This window comes from Danio rerio, chromosome 4, assembly GCF_052040795.2.
Source record: "Danio rerio strain M-AB ecotype USA chromosome 4, GRCz13ab, whole genome shotgun sequence".
Lineage (NCBI taxonomy): Eukaryota > Metazoa > Chordata > Actinopteri > Cypriniformes > Danionidae > Danio > Danio rerio.
The window spans coordinates 45,370,581-45,391,938 of record NC_141024.2 but is presented as its reverse complement, the minus strand read 5'-3'; the positions used below and the strand labels follow the sequence as shown (position 1 = coordinate 45,391,938).

General features: G+C 36.1%; 2 protein-coding genes across 3 annotated transcripts in view; both read left to right on the top strand.

Annotated features, from left to right (window-relative positions):
• Nucleotides 1-21,358, top strand: part of LOC103910934 (uncharacterized) — a 492,719-nt gene that overhangs the window by 54,489 nt on the left and 416,872 nt on the right. The gene's annotated exons all lie outside the window — the stretch shown is intronic.
• LOC148681434 (uncharacterized) lies at nucleotides 6,970-18,617 on the top strand. Of its 2 annotated transcripts, XM_088650517.1 has the most exons (3): nucleotides 6,970-7,009; nucleotides 7,351-7,492; nucleotides 16,341-18,617. In XM_088650517.1, exons 2-3 carry the CDS (start codon nucleotides 7,408-7,410, stop codon nucleotides 17,459-17,461), a joined length of 1,206 nt encoding a protein of 401 aa, XP_088506643.1. In that variant the 5' UTR covers nucleotides 6,970-7,009; nucleotides 7,351-7,407; the 3' UTR covers nucleotides 17,462-18,617. The 2 variants fall into 2 exon arrangements, with proteins under 2 accessions (XP_088506643.1, XP_088506644.1); XM_088650518.1 differs by having other exon boundaries at nucleotides 6,970-7,492.

The following is a 21,358-nucleotide window of genomic DNA, read 5'->3' as shown; positions in this document are numbered from 1 at the left end:
CTGATATATTCAGTAGTAAATCTCTGAATTCAGAATCATCGCCTAGAGTTTACATCAAAAGAGGAATCCGTCAAGGATGTCCCATCTCACCTTTACTTTTTAATATAGCTGTTGAACTTATGTCATTATATTTAAAAAATTCAGAGTACACTTTAGGTATTGATATACCTGGTAGGACTTTTAGTTTAAGTCAGTTTGCTGATGACACTGTTAATTCTTTAAAAAAGGGAGGTGCTCCCTTTAGCTCTTGTCAAAATTTCTGTTTCCTAAAGCTTCTGAATTCACCTTAAACCTAAGAAAATGTGGAATATTAATGTTACGATTGACCGGGTGGATGAAGGCAAAAAGGTGTCACAGAAGCCGCTGGTGAAAGTGAAGAGTGATTTATTTAAACAAAGTGAAAACAAAAATCCAGCAAAACAGGTGAAAGTGACAAAATAACAATAAAAAAAAATAAACTATTCAATATTTACAATGTATATACAGGCTTGTTCAGCTAAATCAAGTAAATGACCTGAACAAAAACTGCTACCTATACTGACAAAAACACAACCTTCTCCTACAACTACCCACCTCAAGTGAATGTTTGGGGCCATTTTATTGTATTGGCCCCGCCCATGGGTTAAACCATTTCACTGGTAGTGGGTTACCATGTAGACAAAAAAATACATAAAAAGACATTCAACAGAAATATAAATTAATGCAAGTAAATGAATATTCATACAAAACCGAAAATACAACACAACAAATAACCAATACAAATTTAAACAACAAAACTGTGATTTTTATTTACTGACCAGGGGGTTGTGACCCTGATGATGTTATGGAAAATGGCTGCTCCAAAGTGAAGGCGGGAAAAATCTGTATAAATGGCTTTGTTGGAAAGTTAAACAGGTTTGGAAAAAACTGGTCTTGGGGAGGAGGATGGCAAGGCGGATAGACTCCAAGGCGGTTGGCAACAACTGGAATGTGAGTGGACAGGAGAATGCAGACGGAAGTGACGAATCAGGAAATGAAGTAGGAGATATGGAAGTAGGTTGCGGGAACTATGAAAAATGGGACATGGTTAAAAACAACAAACGGAAAAAGAAACGAAGAAATAAATCTGATGAAAGTGATTCGGATAGATGCTCAACCCTAGAGGAAACTGTGACAGTGGAATACAAGGTATTTGCTAAACCTGTGCAAGAAGGGGACACATTTGGAGGTATGAATTCGATACAACTAACCAAAACACTGCATAAGGAAATAGGTATAATAAAGAGTGCAAAAATCTTGAGAAACGGATCGATACTGATTTTCTGTAAAGATGAAAAACAGCAAGCTAAAGCAATTAAGGTGAATAAAATCAATGGAAAAAAGTAGAATGTTCCAAGACAAACGGCAAAAGATATGTTAAAGGCGTTGTGACAGGAATTCCTGTCAATGTTTCGGCAGATGAAGTGAAAGCAAGCATAACAAATGCAAATGTGGTCGAAGCTAAACGCTTAAGAACAAACAGAAATGGAAGTGCTTGTGATAGTCTTTCTGTTATGGTCACATTTGATGAGGAGACACTCCCGAAAAAGATATTAATCGGGTATATGTGCTATGATGTAAGACTGTACATTCCCCCGCCCCTCCGGTGTTATAAATGTCAGAGATTTGGACATATAGCAGCTTTTTGCAAGGGAAAGCAAAGGTGTGGTAAATGTAGTGGGGAACACGAATATGGAAAATGTGAAGAGGGTGCAAAGTTGAAATGTTGCAACTGTGGAGGGGATCATAGCTCAGCGTATCGAGGGTGTGAGGTTAGCAAAAGGCAGGCAGAAGTACAAAGAGTAAAAGCTGTTCAAGGAATCAGCTATGCGGAAGCATTAAAAAAGGTTCCAGAAATTATGACTGTGTCTAAACAAAATGAAAACAGGAACAAAAATGCAGAGACATGTAAAAAATGTGAACAACTGAAAGCGGAAACTCTGATAGTGAGCAAAAATGATTTTGTAATATTCATGGCAGAGATAATAAATTGTTCCGCTCAAACGAAAAGTAGGAATGAAAGAATCAAAATAATAATCAAATCAGCAGAAAAATACCTGGATGTGAAGGATCTGCTCTGGGAAACGGTTAGGGACATCTTAAATGAAGATACACAATCATCCCAGCCTGGGGGAGGAACGTCTTAAATGTTAAACATTCTACGATGGAATGCAAGAAGCTTAATTACGAATGGCCAAGAATTTAAAAAATATATTGATAATATTATAGAGAAACCTAATATAATATGCATACAAGAAACATGGTTAAAACCTCAATTAGATTTTAATATTAAGGGATATAATATAGTTAGAAATGATAGGAATCATAGCAGAGGAGGAGGAATTGCAACATTTATAAAAAGCGGAATGAAGTTTAGGATAGAACAAATAAATACAAAGTATGAATCAATTTTAATCAAGGTATGGACAGATAGAGGATGTATAGACATTATTAATTATTATAATCCCTGTGATAAATTAAATCAAAACATATTAGAAGAAGTAATGGGTGTACGACAAGACAGTGTTTTATGGTGTGGGGATTTTAATTCACATAATTCATTATGGGGGAGTAATAGTAATGATGCAAATGGGATTCTTCTTGAAGAATTTATAGATGAAAAATATTTAGTTTGTCTAAATAATGGTGAAGGCACACGGTATAATTGTTTTAAAAATACAGAAAGCGTACTAGACTTAACATTTATTAGTAGTTCATTAGCAGCGGTTAGCACATGGAAAGTACTCAAGCACAATACAATAGGTAGTGACCATTACCCAGTAGTAACTAAAATTGGATTAAAGATAATGTATGAAAAAGAAGATAGAATTCCAAGATGGAAATTGGAGAAAGTAAATTGGAAAGAATTTCAAGAATTATGTGATAAGAGAGTTATGACAATACAAATAATAAACCAGAGAGATGTAAACATTTTAAATAATAAAATTGTTAATGAAATAATTCAAGCAGCCGAAGAAATAATACCTAAAAGTAAAGGAGTTGGTTGTACTAAAAATGTACCTTGGTGGAATAATGATTGTAAAGCAGCTATTAAAGCAAGAAATAAAGCATTTAGACATCTTAAAAAACACCATTCACTGGAAGCTATGATCATGTATAAAAAGGCTCAGACAATATTAAGAAAAACTATTAAAACACAAAAGCGTATATTCTGGAGAGAATATTGCAATAGTCTTGGACGAGAGGTACAATTATCAGAGGTGTGGGGTATGATTAGAAGAATGGCAGGTGTTAGACGAAATTATGAATTACCAGTGTTAAAGTATGGCGATATAGTAGCGATCAGCAACCTAGAAAAGGCGGAACTATTAGTCCAACATTTTAGAAATGTACATAGTTCAGTTAATCTCTCTGAAGAGGCAAGGAAATGCAGAAATACTACATTAACTAAATATCCTGATCTTTTAAAGAAAGTAAAAACAACAGAAAATCCTTTAGATTTACAATTTAATATGTTTGAATTAAAACGAGCAATCATTAGCGCAAGACAAACTGCCCCAGGTAAGGATGAAATATGCTATAAAATGTTGTCACACATGTCAGAGGCATCACTAGAAATAGTACTGAATTTATTTAATCAAATTTGGGATATGGGTCAATTACCTATAGCATGGAAACAATCTATAGTAGTACCTATACTTAAACCAGGGAAAAATCCATCAGATCCTTCTAGCTATAGACCCATTTCACTGACATCCCACTTATGCAAAATAATGGAAAGAATGATTACAGAAAGAATTACATATTTTTTAGAAAGCAAAAACCTTTTTTCTCCATATCAGAGTGGGTTCCGCAGAGGCAGAAATACTATGGACTCAGTATTATGTTTGGAATCAGACATCAGGAAAGCACAGACTAACAAAGAAGTTGTGATAGCTATCTTTTTTGATATAGAAAAGGCATACGATATGCTTTGGAAAGAGGGATTGCTGATTAAATTAAAATCTTTAGGAGTCACTGGCAAAACATATAATTGGGTCATGGATTTCTTATTTGGAAGAAAAATACAAGTTAGGGTAGGAAAAGAATATTCACATGAATACACAGTGGAAAATGGAACTCCTCAAGGTAGTGTTTGCAGCCCATTATTGTTCAATATAATGATAAACGACATTTTCTCTCAGATTGAACAAAGTATAGGAAAATCGTTGTATGCAGATGATGGGGCACTATGGATTAGAGGTCGGAATGTGTCATTTGTACAAAAGAAAATACAGAATGCAATATTTGAGGTAGAAAAATGGGCAAATAAATGGGGATTCAAACTATCTGTTGCAAAAACTCAGGTCATCTGTTTCTCAAGACGGCATAAAACCATATCACTCGCTTTAAAACTATATGGACAACCACTAGAACAAGTAAAAACTGTAAGGTTTCTTGGGGTTTGGTTCGATGAAAAGCTGACATGGAAGGATCATCTGAATAAAATCATAGAAAAAAGCAAAAAGGTTATTAATGTACTTTGTTGCCTGTCAGGGCAAGAGTGGGGAGCGAGTAGAACATCACTACAAAATATATACTGGGCCCTCATGAGATCTGTCCTTGATTATGGATGTATAGCTTACATGTCGGCAGCAGAGTCAAACCTCAAAAAATTAGATGTATTACAAGCGCAGGCCCTTAGAATCTGTAGTGGATCATTTAGAACCTCACCAGTTTCATCTATGCAGGTTGAAATGGGAGAAATGCCCTTAAGCATTAGGAGAATGAAATTAATGATGGCATATTGGGTTAACATTCAGGGACAAATTGAATCGCATCCAACAAAAAGAACATTACTAGAATGTTGGGAGCATGAGGAAACTAATTTCATAAGTTTCGGATGGATAGCTGAGGCAAAAGCCAGAATAATTGGATTAGATCAACTGCAATACTGTAAGGCAGTCCCAATCCCATATATTCCGCCATGGTTTTTTCCATTACCTAAAGTAGATCTCAATATACAACAGGAGTTAAAAGATAACAATAATATTCTTCCAACAAAATATATAGTGCAGAATTATTTAGAAAAAAATTATAAAGAATCAATATTTTTATTTACAGATGGATCCAAAGACCCACAAACAGGCCATACAGGCGCAGCAGTACATATCCCAGTTAATCAATACCATATTAAGAAAAGAATAACTAATAATATATCAGTATATACAACAGAGTTAATTGCAATACTAATTGCCCTGCAGTGGATTGAGGAGAATGACATATATAGTGTAGTAATTGCATCAGATAGCTTTTCACCACTGGAAAGTATAAGATCTGGAAGGTCATCATACAGAATGGATATTCTTAATAATATACTCAGTAAGACATATTATATTGAAATGAAGGGCAAATCTGTATTTTTCATTTGGGTTCCTGCTCACGTAGGTGTGGAAGGTAATGAGAAGGCAGACTTTCTGGCCAAACAAGCTCTCAGAATTAGTAAAGTAAATCTAGAAGTCCCATTGAGCAAAGCAGAAGCTAAAATCATGATAAGAACATATGCACAATCAATATGGCAAGTACACTGGGAAAACATTGATACAGGTAGACATTTATATAATATACAGAAACAAGTTGGAACTGGGAGGAAGGAGAACAGAAATCGTAGGGAAGGAAGTATTATAACTCGGATGAGAATAGGTCACACTGGACTCAATCATACATTACATAAAATAGGGAAACACCCAACTGGGCAATGTATACATTGTAATCAACAAGAAACAATAGAACATATTTCATTTCACTGTAGTAAATATAATAAAAGAACGAAACGATCTTATTCAGTCAGTTAAAAAGAGCAAACTTCAGCATTTTACATTGGCAGGTTTATTAGGAAACAAATCTAGTGAGGTATATAATGATATAATTAAATTTATTAAAGAAACCCAGTTAGAGGAAAGAATATAGAGATAATATCAGAAGAATTGTTAGTCCACCCCATCCCCCATTTTTATAAAATTTTATTACTATTATTAAAAAGGTTTTTTTTTTTTTTTTTCTCTCTTTTTTTTTCTTTCCTCTCTCCCCCTCCCCTCACAATTTCCTCCCCCTTTCTCTCCCTTCATGTAATTTATACACTTCAGAAAGTATTCAACTAGTTCCATACTCCATTCCAGTCGGTGGCGGTAATGCACCTATAAGTCTGGTTGCCAACCGCCAGTAAAACCCAAAGAAGAAGAAGAAGAAGAAATGTATCAATGGCTGTTTCTCAATATGCGTTCTTCAGCGGTCTTGCGTCCTCGTGTTCTCGTGCAACGTCATCATCAGCTGCCTAAGTTCAGTTCCAATACTCAAGATCGCAAGTACGGAGGACGCGTGAAACTTCCCGGATGTGTTCTTGATATCGAGGACGCACCGATGCAGACTTTAGCGAGCTCGCTGAAGTCCCAGAAGTCATTGCGACTGGAGGTGGAAAGCGCAGCATTTTATTTAGATTTATTAAGTTCAGAGATATCACTTATTTACCTTAGGAGTTTCCCTAAATGAAACGGTGAAAGTAAACATTAACATGAACATCTTAATAAAGGAATAAACACATTAAGGGTGTTTGTTTGATGAAATTCGTATTAAAATTTGTTTTATTTATATTGTGCAGAGTATATTTATAATGTTTTTATGCAAAGTATATATTTTGAAGAGGGGGGGAACAATAAATCGTTGTATGAAGGCTGTAATGTTTAAATAATTTCCATTTAAAACGCGTGAAGGTCACATGACCATCAGGAAGAACGCAGCATCCCATTTCTCAAAGGACGCGTTCTCTGCCCTCGCGGTCTCCTGAGTTCGTTCTTCCGAGGACACCTGGCAAGACCGCACTCTACAAGAACGCAAGTCCATTCTCTGCGTTCTTGGAATTGAGAAACAGCCAATAAGTCATGACTGCAACAGATAGTGGCAAAAAAGTTAAACAAAAAAGACTTTTATTTTGCCGTGGCGCGTGACGTCATCAGGCAGCGCCGCTTCGTCGCTGTGATTCAACTGGAGAAAGGTTTGTTTTAAGACGTTTACAGATATAAACTGATTTAAAGTTAAAGTTCTAAAGTTTTAAGTTTTTTATACGATGCTATATTATGTTCCTGCTGTTGGAAATATTACTTTAACCCTTTATACAACTATTTTAGTATTTTAGTAGTACTATTTTATTCTCAGTAACTGAAGGCTGTTGTTTGAATAAAACAACAGAAAAGTGTATAATAAGTGTTTTAATTAAATGTTTCACCTGATTTCTTTTTGTTAATGACTCTCATATAAAGAAACCATTGAAGCAAGTGTTGAAGAGAAATTATTTTGTTTCTGTTCATTGTTTTGTTCATTTTGAACTGGATTAAGTGTCCAAACACAGAGAAAAAAACTGCTGAAGCGACTGATCTCCACACTGTTATAAAGATGGAGTTTATTAAAGAGGAGAGTGAAGATGTGAAGATTGAAGAGACATTCACAGTCAAACAGGAAGATCTGCAGGAACAAACAGGTTGGTTTTCATACTGATATATTTTAATATTAAGAATAGGCTACTAAATTAAATCCATCTTGCAGCCCTGAGTGTGCTGCCTAGTTCTCCTAAACGCACAAAAGCAGTCATTGAAAGACAGGAATGAGTTTCTTTTGTCACTTGCTCTCGTGTCTTTTGTCATTATTTTATGTATTATTAGTCTCCCATTTTCTCTACCTTTTTAAGGTTATTGTTTTTCTTGTTCTCCTGCTGTTGGTAAAGCGTCCTTAAACACTGGCGCTATATAAAATAAACAAAAACAATAAATTAAAGTTCAAATGAGCTGACGATATTTGACCAACAGTATTCTTATAGAAGATATCTGCTATTACGGTGATAGTGTTGACTTTTACTTTTCATTTGCATATGTCACGTTGATCACAATTTTTTGTCAACTTCTTTATGGGTTTAAACTTGTTTCTAGTAGTTGTTACTAGTTCTCACAGATAGTATCTGAGTTAGAATTACATCATTATAATAGCTAATTACCGGGGCTATTGCTTTTAAACAGGGTTTCTGCGGTGCCTTAAATTCCAAAATCTAAATTTTCAATCTACAATCACCAACAACCCATCTCAATAAAACTTTTCATTCAAAAAGGTCTTTTTAATGGTTTAAATATTTACTTACAATAACATTTGTTTAAACGTGCTCCATTACTGCTGAGGACATCGACCTAGACAGATTGTTGTGCATATATTTTGTTTATTATAGGTTTTAAAACGTTTAAAGCATTTGTTCATTTTATTTATTTATTAATTTTAAAGAAAGTTTACTTAGGAAAAAAAGTGTATGGATACAAGTAAAGCTTACTTGTTGCTACACAGAATTTTAAATCTTTTGCTAAAAAATATCTAAAATATAATTTTAAAGCCTTTAGCCCTTTATGAGTCTAAAATTTCAGTCATAATGGTCTTAAAAAATCTTTAAAATTCTTAAATTTAACTTGGTGAAACCTGCAGAAACTCTTGTTTAAAGTATGTCAAAAAAACATGGATGCCCCCAATTTTAAACTTGATGAATGAAATTGACACTAAAATAATAAATTGTTCTTAAACATCGTACAGTATTCTTAACTATATGATGTTGCTGTGGGACGACGTGAAACAAAATGAACAAATTATAGTGAAACAATAACGCTTAGCATTGCACTGACTACAACTGACCAACAAACTAGTCTAAAAATGACTTTTTCTGCTTAAGTAATGGATTACAGCATGCTGATAAAATGCAAACATTTGAGTGTAAAATTCTTCAGTATTGACCATATTCTTCATGTACCAGCAGGCAGCGACATTCAAATCCTTTTTGCTTGAGACTTAAAAAAAAAATAATAATTTTTAGATCCTAAAAACAGTGTTCTGCTGCTTAGGCATGTGACGACAACAGTTTACAAGGTATACTGCGGTTAGAAAAAAGTTGATTTTTTAAAACTGCCAAAATGTTCTGCTGTACCATTCCTTTGGTATATGTAAGTTTTTTTTCAAAGGTTTTGTTTTAAGTTTTTCAGGACAACAGTATCTTCAGCAAAAAAGATATCCAAAGATGCCGTTTTAAATCGTTAAGAAATCTGTTTTTGAAACTAATGCAGACAGTGTGTGACGTGTCTGAAGAGCGAGAAGGGATCCGGGGGTGAGAAAGATGTGCAACTTATTTGAGGACCGGGAGGGAGACGTGCGATTTTTCACTCCTCGTTTTCACTCGTTTGCTCGTTAGGGTAAGGGGTTAGTTTTGTAATTAAATTTAATTCACATTTCACATGATTTCTATGTGATTAGCTGACAGGTACATTTCTTCTGGCACTGTTCCAAAATTTGAGGTCAAATGATTAGGGTCCATATCTTTATTACATTTAGATGAAAATTGTCTAAAAATATTGGCCCAAAATCTATGTAATTTAGGGCATCCCCAGAACATATGACTGATCTGCTCGTTCCAAACCACATCTGGGACAAGATGAATCTGAGTCACATACAGAAGATGAGTGTACCAGTTCTATGGCATATTGCCAGGCTGTATCTGATATTTCTAGTCCCAGTTCGTCTTCCCATTTCTGATTTATATGGTTTAGGGAAGGAGAGGGCAGTTCTTTGGATCACTTCATACAACATGGAAATCATACCCCTTTGATATGGGTCCATATTTACCAATTCATCTATCCAGCATGCTTCTGGTTGGTTCAGTGAAGGAGAGAAGTGTTTTTTAATGAAACTATGGACCTGAGGGTACCTAAAAGAATTAGACTGGGGAATCTCAATGTCTGTTCTTAACTGTTAAATGAGATAAATATGCCATCTTTAAACAGGTCTTTAACACAGTTAACTCCTTTCCTAAACCAAAATTGGACTGCTGAAATCTATAATCTTGGCAATACAAACAGGCACGGTCTGAAATAGAAACAGAAATCTTGGTAGTATTATCAGTTTAATGGAATTGATCTTCCCAGCCAAAGATAAAGGAAAGGTTGACCAGTGCGTCATGTCTTGTTTGACTTTGTCTAACGTCATTTAAAAATTATTATTAAACAAATCCTTATATTTACGTGTCACACTCACACCAAGATATACAAATTTATCAGGACTTGCTTAAAATGGAAAGGTTTGGGTAGACATTTGCTGTGCTCTATCATTGAAAGGGAAAAGGAGATTTTTTGCTAGATTGACTTTGTCTCAAGAAACATTTGCAAATTCTGAAATGATTGTAAGAGCTTTTGGAATGCATGTATCTGGAATTGACAGAAAAAAGTAGATCATCCGCATATAGCAGAAACTTATGTTCTTGTCCCTCTCTGAAAATTCCTTGCAAGCCATCTGAGTTCCTTAATTTGGTTACAGGAGGTTTGATGACAATGTCAAAGAGCAGAGGGGACAGAGGGCAGCCCTGTCTCGTTCCTCTAGAGCAGGCATGTGCAAACTTGGTCCTGGAGGGCCAGTGTTCTACAAAGTTTAGTTCCAACCCCAATCAGACACACCTGGACTAGCTAATCAAGCTTTTATGTCCCGTTTCCACTGAGTGGTTCGGTTTGGTACGCTTTTATGGCCATTTCCACTGTCAAAAGGCGTACCGAACCAAACCATACCATACCACTTTTTTGGCACCCTTTCGAAAAGGTCCCAAACACTAAGGCCGTACTCACACTAGATACAGCTGCCTCGAACCGGGCCAAAGCGCTTGTCCCCCTCCCGTCTCCCCCGACGGCCCGCACTCACACCACAAACAGGCCTCGGCACACTTACGTCATCGCTGCTGCGCTGTTCAGTGAGAAGCGCTCTCTCACTCAACAGCACAGTGGAGATTTCTCTAGTTATATCGTTTCAGTCGTTAGTTATGCAGTGATATGCAGTCGAATATTTCGCCAAACAGTCCTTAGGGATGCTGTGACACGCAGTCAGATATTTCGCCAAACAGATGCGCCACTTTTGGCGCTCATAAACAATCATAAAGCTCTCGTGCTGCAGGAATGAGGAGGTCTGCTGAAGCCACGCAGCTGTCGTGCTTCGAGGAGTACTCGTCTGTAATAAACTACGGCAGTTTGCGTTCACTGAACAGTAAGAATGATTAATAAATCCATATGTAACAGCCCCTTAAAAGTCACGTCTCGCTTTCAGTTTCGGGCTTTGGCGCGTTTTGCACTCACACAAAGCCCAAGTGAACCGCGCTAGGGCACACCTCTTCCAACCGGGCCAGGGCCGGCCAAGTGAACCGTGCTTGAGCCCGATTCACCGCACTCACACTTCTCAAACGATCCGGGAAACAGGCCTGGGCATGGTACGGATGGCATTGTGTGAGTAGGCCCTAAAAGGCAGAGCTAGACGTGCAGCTGAACGCTATTGGTTTACAGAGATACGTCATTCGTAGACACAAGCCAGAATCTAAACAAAGGACCCGCCATGTTTGAAATACACAGCGAGAGATTACAGCGGAATTATATACATATGCAGCCATGGTCGATCCGGGCTCAAACAAACCCTGTCGTCGTCTTGATAAACAGCCACAAAGCCATGGAGAAGAGCAGATTTACCCTGTGCAGCGTAGTTTTTTACGAGCCGGTCTGAAGCTCGAGTGGTTTCGCTTTCTTCCTTACGCTGGCCGCGCGTCTCTATTTGAAATAACAAACTTCTTGAGCTGATAATTATAACATGCGGTTAATTATTGACAAGCTTTGGAAACCTGATCCTGTGAGAAGCTGACAAACGCGGGACACATTCTGTGACACATTCAGAAAGAAAAGGACAAACGTGGGAGTGGAGCGTGGAAAAAAGGCGAAGCCAAGGAGCACGTTATTTATTCAGCAAACGTGAACAGACTGCCTTGTTTTACTCTTTATTATCACCTTTTGGACTAATATGAACTGGGAATGAAGGAATGACTCTAACAGAGGCTTCATGTGCTGCTGAAGATTACAGACACAGATGAGAGGTTTGCTCTGACTGTAGGCTATACTTTGTGCTGTTTTGAATCTAATTAAGGATGAAATGTCTGCTTTGTGTAGTTCTTCTGTAGTTGCTAACATATCGGAGACTGTAAGGGTCTGTATGTCTTCCTATATGTTAATTTATTTATTTACTTTATATAATTACAGACGTTACAGTAGGGTATTTCGCACTGTCATTGATCTGCAGATCTGTGAGATCAGTAGATCTGCAACTAATGTTCATAGAAAAGTTAGTAATAAACATTTATACACAAGTATTTATGTGTGTAAAGCATCTGTTTTATGAGAAGTGCTTTTCATATGATATGTGAATGACCTGTGCAGCTTTATTGTAGACATTTTCTCGAGCGAAAATGACGTCGACTGAAACTTTGTCATACACCACGCCCACTAAAAGGGTACCCTTGGTAGTGGAAATGCAAGCCTGATAAAGGTGACCCGTACCGACCCAAACCGAACCGTACTGTACCAGTCAGTGGAAACGAGCCATTAGGTCCAGGGTCAAAACCAAATTTTTAAGCACTGTAAATGAATAGATATACTCTATTCTTTCAAATGCCTTATGGGCATCTAAAGTAATTAAGTCCTCTGGATTGGTATTATTTTAGGTAAATAAGTAATATTAAATAAGCAACAAAGGTTGTAAGATAACTGTCTCCCAACAATGAAACCAGTTTGATCTGGGTGAATTATCTTTCTCATGACTGACTCCACTCTAATTGCCAGCACTTTAGCCAGGATTTTATACAGCAGAGTGAGCTGATCTGACGATAAGATTCACATTTAAGTGGATCCTTACTCTTTTGAAAAAGTACTGTTATAACAGCCGATGCCATGAAATATACAAGCAAATACCTTGCACAACAGGGGTGTTACTTATAAACACTTCTTATAAAACTCAGCCGGGAAACCATCAGGGCCTGGTGCTTTTCCGGTTTTCAATTTTTTAATTGCATTTTCAATTTCAGAAGGTGTTAAAATCCCTTCTTTTGTCAACTGATCTGAATCACAGAGGTATGGTAGTTCTAAATAATTAAAAAAGCTCTCAATACGTTCAATTTAGTTTACCTCAGAGTTGTAAAGAGTTTTATAGAAGTTTTTTAAATTGATCACTAATACCCTGTTTGTCAGTCATAATACTGCCATCATCCTTACTAACTGCTGCTATAACACCAGCTGCTGAGGATTTTTTCAGTTAGTAACACAATAACCTGCCAGCTCATTCACCATGTTCATAATGAATCTGGCATGATCTTATGTGGAGATCCTCAAGTAGTCATTCCGCTTGCAGAATAATTATTTTCTTATGAAGCTCTTCGGAAGATGATGTTGATTGTAGCTGATCAATTGTATTATTTTTTTAGATGCCATTGTCCATCGCCCCGCCCCACATTTATATTGATATTTAACTTTTTTTTTCGATGCAAAATCAAACTTTTTTTTACGATGATTTGCATGTCATCGTAATAGCAATAACAGTCTTTTCATGAGCTGTGTTAAATGTTACATATAGCTGCCGCTTGCAGGGCTGACAGCATCGTGAGGATTAAATGAAGGATTATACAATACCTCTCGCACTTAAATGTGTAGGTTCAGTGCCAAACACTGTTACCTGTGGACTTGAAGCAACTAGAAGTCTTGAAGCAACTAGAAGTCTTTTATCCACTCTTGGAAAAGTGTAAATGGTGGATTAACACTCAGCACATGATCACTAATAAGATGCGCCGTTATTAATATCTTTAGGTAAATCTGTATGTTATTTTCATTCTCTCATCTTCAGCGCTTCACATTTTCGCAGTTGTATCATCTGAAGGCAGAAGGCATTGACTGAGTGATTGACAGCTGATATTAACCAATCATTTGCAAGCATTGCAGGCGGTGCAAGCATTGCAGGCTTTTTTACATCAAGTTCACATAACAACTGTTTTAATCTGTTCTTGGTGCTGCGTTTGACGTTTTTAGGTGCAAAGATGCATTCTGCATAAATGTCTCTTTAATCTGCGCACACAGTGAGGATTTTACAGTGAAAACAATGAAAATGTATGCACTACACTGAACTCAAACCGAACTCTCGTGTTCTCCACCAGCTGTGGGAAAAGCCATTGTAATGACACAGATCACTGTGCCATGCCCGTAGCCAGGGGGTTTCGGGTTGTTCAAACGAACCACCCCCCATGGCCCCCATGTAATTTAATTTAATATTATATAGTACATATTATAATTATTTATATTCTACATATATATTGTAATAAAGTGTGATTTTATATAACTTTGGCCAGTAATTAGAATCCCATTGAGCCTCAAAGCCACAATAAAGTGACGCGAGTCTTGTGACATAACCCACTGAGTGGTAACACTTGAATCTTTGATGTGACATCCTCCTTTGATACCTTAAACTTTTGCTCTCTTCTCTTGAGCCCCTTTCACACATGCAGACCTTTCCGGAAAATTACCGGCAATTTCCCGGGAAGGTTGTATGTGTGAACAGGTCCTTTTTGAAAATACCGGTAAATTCGTTCTGGCTATTTTCCGGAAAGAGAAGTTGTAACATTCCTGGTAATTTGCCGGAATGCTGCGCTGTGTGAATGCAGAAGGAAGATTGCCGGAAAGAGCGCGTGCACGTCTAGAACGTGCTGACGTAAGACGTCTGCTTGAGCCAATCAGAACAGTCAGTCGCGTTTACGTCCGCGCGGTTTATGATAATAAAAGCCTTTGAATATTTTCCCAGACGCATTTAGCTGCTAGAAGTTAGTCAGATAATGTTTATATGTTCTTCTTAATGCCAACTGTGTAAATAATCATCGATGAGATGCTTATGATAAGCCGCTGTTTGTTTACCTTCACGCATAGCGTGTGACTGTGAAACAGCCTGTGAGCGCCAGCACACGCACATATTATGAACATCTCGACATGCCAAAGTGATCCTCCATATGTTTTCTTCGAAGTTGTTCACAATACTGGTCATCCACAGAGTTTGTAATGTAGTCAAATGTTTACAAATACAAGCGCAGACGTTTAAGGCTCATTTGTGGTAAATGATGTCAGAATTTACCGGTATTTTGGAATGGATTTGTGAATGGTCTTTTCTGGAAAATTTCCGTAACGTCCTCGCCTGTGTGAACAGCACTTTTTTGAATATACCGGTAAAGTCGTTCCGGAAATTTTCCGCATATTTACCGGTATCACTGTGTGAAAAGGGCTTTGATCTGTATTACAGATTATCTCTTGTCATCTGGTTTTATATGCAGTCACAGGAGCTCTCGTTTGCCTTTTTTTCTGTTTATACCACATCATTCCCCTTCATGTTTGTCAGTATGTTATCGATCATTTGTGTGCATATTATTTTGTTACTCACCCTGTATGTTTCCAAGACCACCAGTGAGTGAGTGTCTGGTTGTTTTTTCCTACGGCACTTCCTCAGTGCTCACCCGACCGGGTGTTTACTTTGACTTTTGCTTTTTTCAAGACTCGCTTCTCAATAAAGACTTGCATTTGAGCTCACTCTTTTTTTAACTCGTGACACAAGTATTTTCTTTCTCATTTGTGTTTAAAGGTCTTTAGATTTTGGCATGATGTCTAGCTTTGAGGCTTTTTTTGGTCTACTTCACTTTGTCAGACAGGTCCTATTTTGGTGATTTCTTGATTGCGAACGTGTGGTAGTATTCAGGTCTGGGTGTGGCTAGAGAACTTGAAGCAGGTGTGATAAATTAAAGTTGTTCTAATGGGATTTTTTTTTTTTTCACACAAGGCTGTGTAGTTCAGTATTTTGTCTTCCTTTTATTAATAAAAACCTTGATTTAAAAACTGCACAATGTGTTTAATTGTGTTATCTTTGACTAATGTTTACATTTGTTTGATGAGATAAAACACTAAAGTGTTAGATTTCTGCATTGCAATTGTTACATAAAGATTACATACCTCTATAACATTTGTCATATAAAGGTGCAGATTTAAAGCTTTATGCAGATATTATACATGTGTCATATGTCTATGAGGCAAATATTCTCAGAGATTCAGCTGTTTTTTCTAACAGGTTTACCAGTCAGGCACAGAATGAAAAAGCATTCCCTATTGGCTTTACAAGTTTTACAAAAACAAATTGTTTTGTTGTGATTATGAATATATACAAATAGAAACTGGCCATTTACAGCTTTCAAATTTATGTCTCATCAATATGACAAAAATTAATCTGGGAATAATCATATAAGAATCTGCTTAAATGTGTATCTGTGTAATGGACAGGAGGTTAATATGACAAGATCAATCTAAATATGATCTGCTTTGTCTTTACATTTAATGTGCATCAAAATTAAGATTTGTGTAGCTAATGTTTTCACTTCCTTTTCACTGAGTTTTATGATTTACTAAAAAGTAAACTTATTTCTATTTCAGACCTAATTAAAGACTACGAGGAGAGTAAAGAGGAGGAACATCATGTCAAAATTGAGGACAAAACTCATTTAGAGACTGATGGTGTGTTAAAAGTGAGAGACAAGAATTGTTTTACCTGCACTCCGTGTGACAAGAGTTTGGCAAGCAAAAGCAAATTAAAGACTCACATGAGGATCCACACTGGAGAGAAACCATTCACATGCACTCAGTGTGGGAAGAGTTTTAGCAAATCATCGTCGCTTTATAGACACATGAAGATCCACACTGGAGAAAAACCATTGACTTGCACTCATTGTGGGAAGAGTTTCAACCACTCATCATTCCTTAATCTACACATGAGGATCCACACTGGAGAGAAACCATTAACATGCCCTCAGTGTGGGAAGAGTTTTAGCAAATCATCGTCGCTTTATAAACACATGAAGATCCACACCGGAGAAAAACCATTTACATGCACTCAGTGTGGGAAGAGTTTCTACGATTCATCATACCTCAAAAAACACATGAGGATCCACACTGGAGAGAAACCATTCACATGCGCTCAGTGTGGGAAGAGTTTTAACTGCTCATCACACCTTAAAAAGCACATGATGATCCACACTGGAGAAAAACCATTCACATGCACTCAGTGTGGGAAGAGTTTCAGCAAATCTTCGTCGCTTTATAGACATATGAGGATCCATACCGGAGAAAAACCATTCACTTGCACTCAGTGTGGGAAGAGTTTCAGCCACTCATCATCCCTTAATCAACACATCATGATCCACACTGGAGAGAAACCATTCACATGCCCTCAGTGTGGGAAGAGTTTCATCCACTCATCAAATCTTAATCTACACATGAGGATCCACACTGGAGAGAAACCATTCACATGCTCTCAATGTGGGAAGAGTTTCAGCACATCATCACACCTTAAACAACACATGAAGATCCACACTGGTGTGAGAGAGTATATATGCTTGGAGTGTGAGAAGACTTTTATTACAGCTGCAGATTTGAAACGGCACCAGAGGATTCACACTGGAGATAAACCGTACAAGTGTTCACATTGCAGTAAGAGATTTACTCGCTCAGGAACCCTGAAAACACATGAGAGGATTCACGCTGGAGATAAACTGTAGACATGATCAGTGTGTTCTAGGGTTTGTTACCGAAGCCCGGTGCCATTATAGCACCGGTACCATGGTAACCGGTATGCACCGGTATTAAATCAGCGTATGAATTTCGGTGCTGCGGCATGGACGTGAGGGTTGCATGAAAAAAGGCACATATAGGTGTTGTCACAGCATCACTAAACATTTAATATTCAACTCGTTTAGTTTTGACTTCATTCATTTTTGATTTCTGTCTTGAACACATGATTTATTTACAACACATTTTTAAACACAATAGTTTAACTGACTCGTTTCTAATATCTAACGCTACTTTTTTATGCTGACAGTCAGTGCAGAACATTTTACTAGTTATTTTGCAAGACAGTATTCAGACAAAGTCTTTTTAAGTATTTTATAGTCTTTTATTTAGATTAAAGTGTAATTTAGACTTATCAGTTCACTACGAAAGTTAAAATAATTAGTCGAATTATTTTGTAACTGATTTGTTGTGTAAATCAAAAATATATAGTAAATATTTCTTAAGGAGGCTAATAATACTGACCTTATTTTTATTTATTTATTTTTATTAAAAACGGCTTTTATTCATGAAATAAACAATAAGAAATAGGACTTATTATGACTCCAGAATATTTATGTTTTAGGAAACACTGTAAAAGTTTTCAAAAACATTATTTTAAATGAATGGGAGGGCAAAATAAATCGACTTCAACTGTAGGCCTGTTAAAGTTTACAGGTGCAGCAATGTGCCTTGATGTACTTGAATGTTAGAAATGTGTTCTCCTACACCAGTACAATGTTACTTGTCAAATAAATGAACAAGGAAGATTATTTTGAGTTTAAGTTATTTAATTATCTTGTTTATGAAGACTGCAGAGTGATGGATGAAAACAAATGACTTCCAATAATGTTTTAAGTATTTTGTGATATATATGTTAAAATGTGCTCCTAAAAGTATGTGGCCCCTGCCCTCCCCCCACAGGTTAATAGTAAGCTAATGTAATTTCATAATGCAAATCTTAAATTCATGCTAACCAACAAATGATCAAATGAAATGTATTAATGTAATACAATATTAACTGATGTTTACTTTAAACTGTAATTATATTGTTCTATTAAAATTATTTTGAAAAAAATCATTTGTCAAATAAAATATTTTTGAAGAGTCGTCCACCATCATTTTGTGGCTAAAAAGTGTCGATTCAGGCACCGTTTTGGCACCAGTATCGCTTTAAAAGTATCAATTTAGCACCGGTATCGAAAAACCAAACGATACCCAACCCTAGAGTTTCACTCATTCGGGGCAGCTTAAGAAGCTGAGAAAGAGAGCTCCTATACACACTGGTAGTAATCTTCCTTTTTACGTCATATATGATAACCTAAACCATATTTAAATAACAATAGGCACAGCAAGAAAGGGCTTTTTAAAGAAGGAAGGCTTTCCCCTCACATTAAGAAGTTATTTAAGACTTCAAGGTTTGGAGATCTTTTTCGTAATGTTTTTTTATGTGGTTCAAGATATTCATGTTTGTGTTTTTCATGTTCCGATCACAGTGATCTTCGCAAAAACATCTGATTATGCAAAAACAGAAATATAGAGTAATTACTTTAAATATTAATGGGTTACTAAATCCGATTAAAAGAAGCAAACCTGTGGCTAAAATTAAAAGAGAAAACCAACAGATAATCTTCTGGCAAGAGACACATCTTTCTGATACAGAACATAGGAAATCAGAAACAATGGGATTTAGTTTTTTTTTTTTTTTCCTCATATAATAATGGTTGTAAACGAGGAGTAATGACATTGATCTCAAATAAAATCAACTTCCAATTAATTTTTAAGATTACTGATAAAGAAAGGCGATATAACCTAATTAAAGAAGCTATCGACCAATACAAAGTTACATTAGTTAGTATATATAGACCACCTGAAAAAGACAAAGCATTTCTCAAAAAAATATTAAGTGTTATAGCCAAGGAGACATCAGGTACGTTGATCTGTGAGGGAGACTGGAATGTACAACTTCAGCCTAAAATTGGACTCATCTTCTAATAAGCAAATTAGTCAAGAAACTAGACAAATAAGATATTTGATGAAATAATTAGGCTCGATAGATGTATGAAGAGACATATTTTCTCTTAAAAAAGGAATATACTTTCTTCTCTTCTGCCCACATGTCTCATTATAGAATTGTTTTTTTGTTTTTTTATGTTTAGGTCAGATCAACATAAAATAAAAGACTATAAAACTGAAACAAGGGACATCTCAGACCATGCAGGAGTATGTTTAAGAGTGTACCTGGACAATAAACCAAGTAAGACATTTTGGCGATTTAAACAATCATTTGAATGATTTAACGTGTGTAGAATATGTTTAAAAAGAACTATTAGAATATTTAAAACATAACAATAATAATGCAGAGGTGTCACCTAGTATCGATGGGACGCAGCTAAAGCTGTTATGCGAGGTAAACTTATAATGTGGGGATCAAGAAAAAAAATGGAATTGCATAAATAATCTAAATATACAACTTGAAGATTTAGAGACTAAATATGGTAAATATCCAGATATTTTTAATAATATCAAAGAAGTTAAAGTGGAACTCAATAAAATGTTTGAGGGCGTGTCAGAATCCATACTTGCTAATTTAAGGACGGGAAAATCCGTTTTGCTCCATGGCGCATGGTCTAAAAGGGTTGAGTTTATTTTGTTAATGAGTTATAGGTGTGTTTTGAGAATAAACCAATGAGCGACTCATCTCCCATTACCTTTAAGAGCCAGTTGCGTCACGTCATGAGCGCATTTGCTATTTACATGATGTAAAGTAAGTTCACTTTCACTTTTGCTCTCGTGGATAGGGAAACCTTTACGCTCAGACATCAATTAGCCTTTAAATAATTAATTTTGTTTGTTAAGCGCAAAAATTTGTTTTAAAACTCTATAACTCAGTTTAATAACTCATTTCTAATTTCCAGCAAACGAATAAATTAACATTGATAATCAAGTGTGTTCAAAAAACTAAGTTATTTTCAAATACACCTGCTGTGCCCCATATGCCCCAACAGGTTGGCAAATCTAAGCTTGTTTTTAATCAAACAAATATAAACATGGATATAATAAATAATACTGCTAATAACAATAACATTATACAAAAGCAAATTAAATGAACTGAAAAAGCCTCCCGAGATGAAGAAAGTATGAAGGCTGTGGTTTTAAAATTCATGTAGGCTAGAAATTAATATGTTTTGTAATAATTTAATCATTTATATTCTATATATATATATATATATATATATATATATATATATATATATATATATATATATATATATATAAATATATCCTTATTATATATATCTCCTTAATATATTATATCTTTTTCATATGTAAAGATATTTGCGTATTGCTCTGCATCTTGTGTGTAGTGTGTAAGCCAGGCGCACTTTGCGCCAAACAATAGACCAACTTTGTTCTGGTCTAAAGAACAGACTATTTACAGTTTCTCAAAATAGCAACGCGCCAAAACACGCCTGCTTTTTTAGACCAGAATGCCTACAGGCGCACATACGAGCGCAAATGCATTTGCTATTTAAACAGTGTGGCGCAATGCCTCAAAATGACCCTTGCGCCGAGGTGAAAGTAGCAAATAGCAATTGCTTTGCGTCTTGTGCCACATTGCGCTGGGTGTATGATAGGGCCCTATGCATCTATATTAGCTAAACGATTATAGGACATTCTTTCAGACCTAATAGATACTTATCAAACAGGTTTTATAAAACAAAGACAAACATATGATAATATATGGCGAGCCCTTCACGTAATAGATTATATAGCTCAAAACAAGATTAGCACTCTTCTAAGTAGCCTAGACGCAGAAGAAGCTTTCGATTCGATGAGTTGGGATT

Bases quoted from the DNA above. Each gene is read 5' to 3' on its own strand.
- LOC148681434 (XM_088650517.1), top strand. From the start codon at position 7,408: ATGGAGTTTATTAAAGAGGAGAGTGAAGATGTGAAGATTGAAGAGACA. The intron at 7,493-16,340 runs GTTGGTTTTCAT...TTTCTATTTCAG, and splicing joins AGATCTGCAGGAACAAACAG to ACCTAATTAAAGACTACGAG.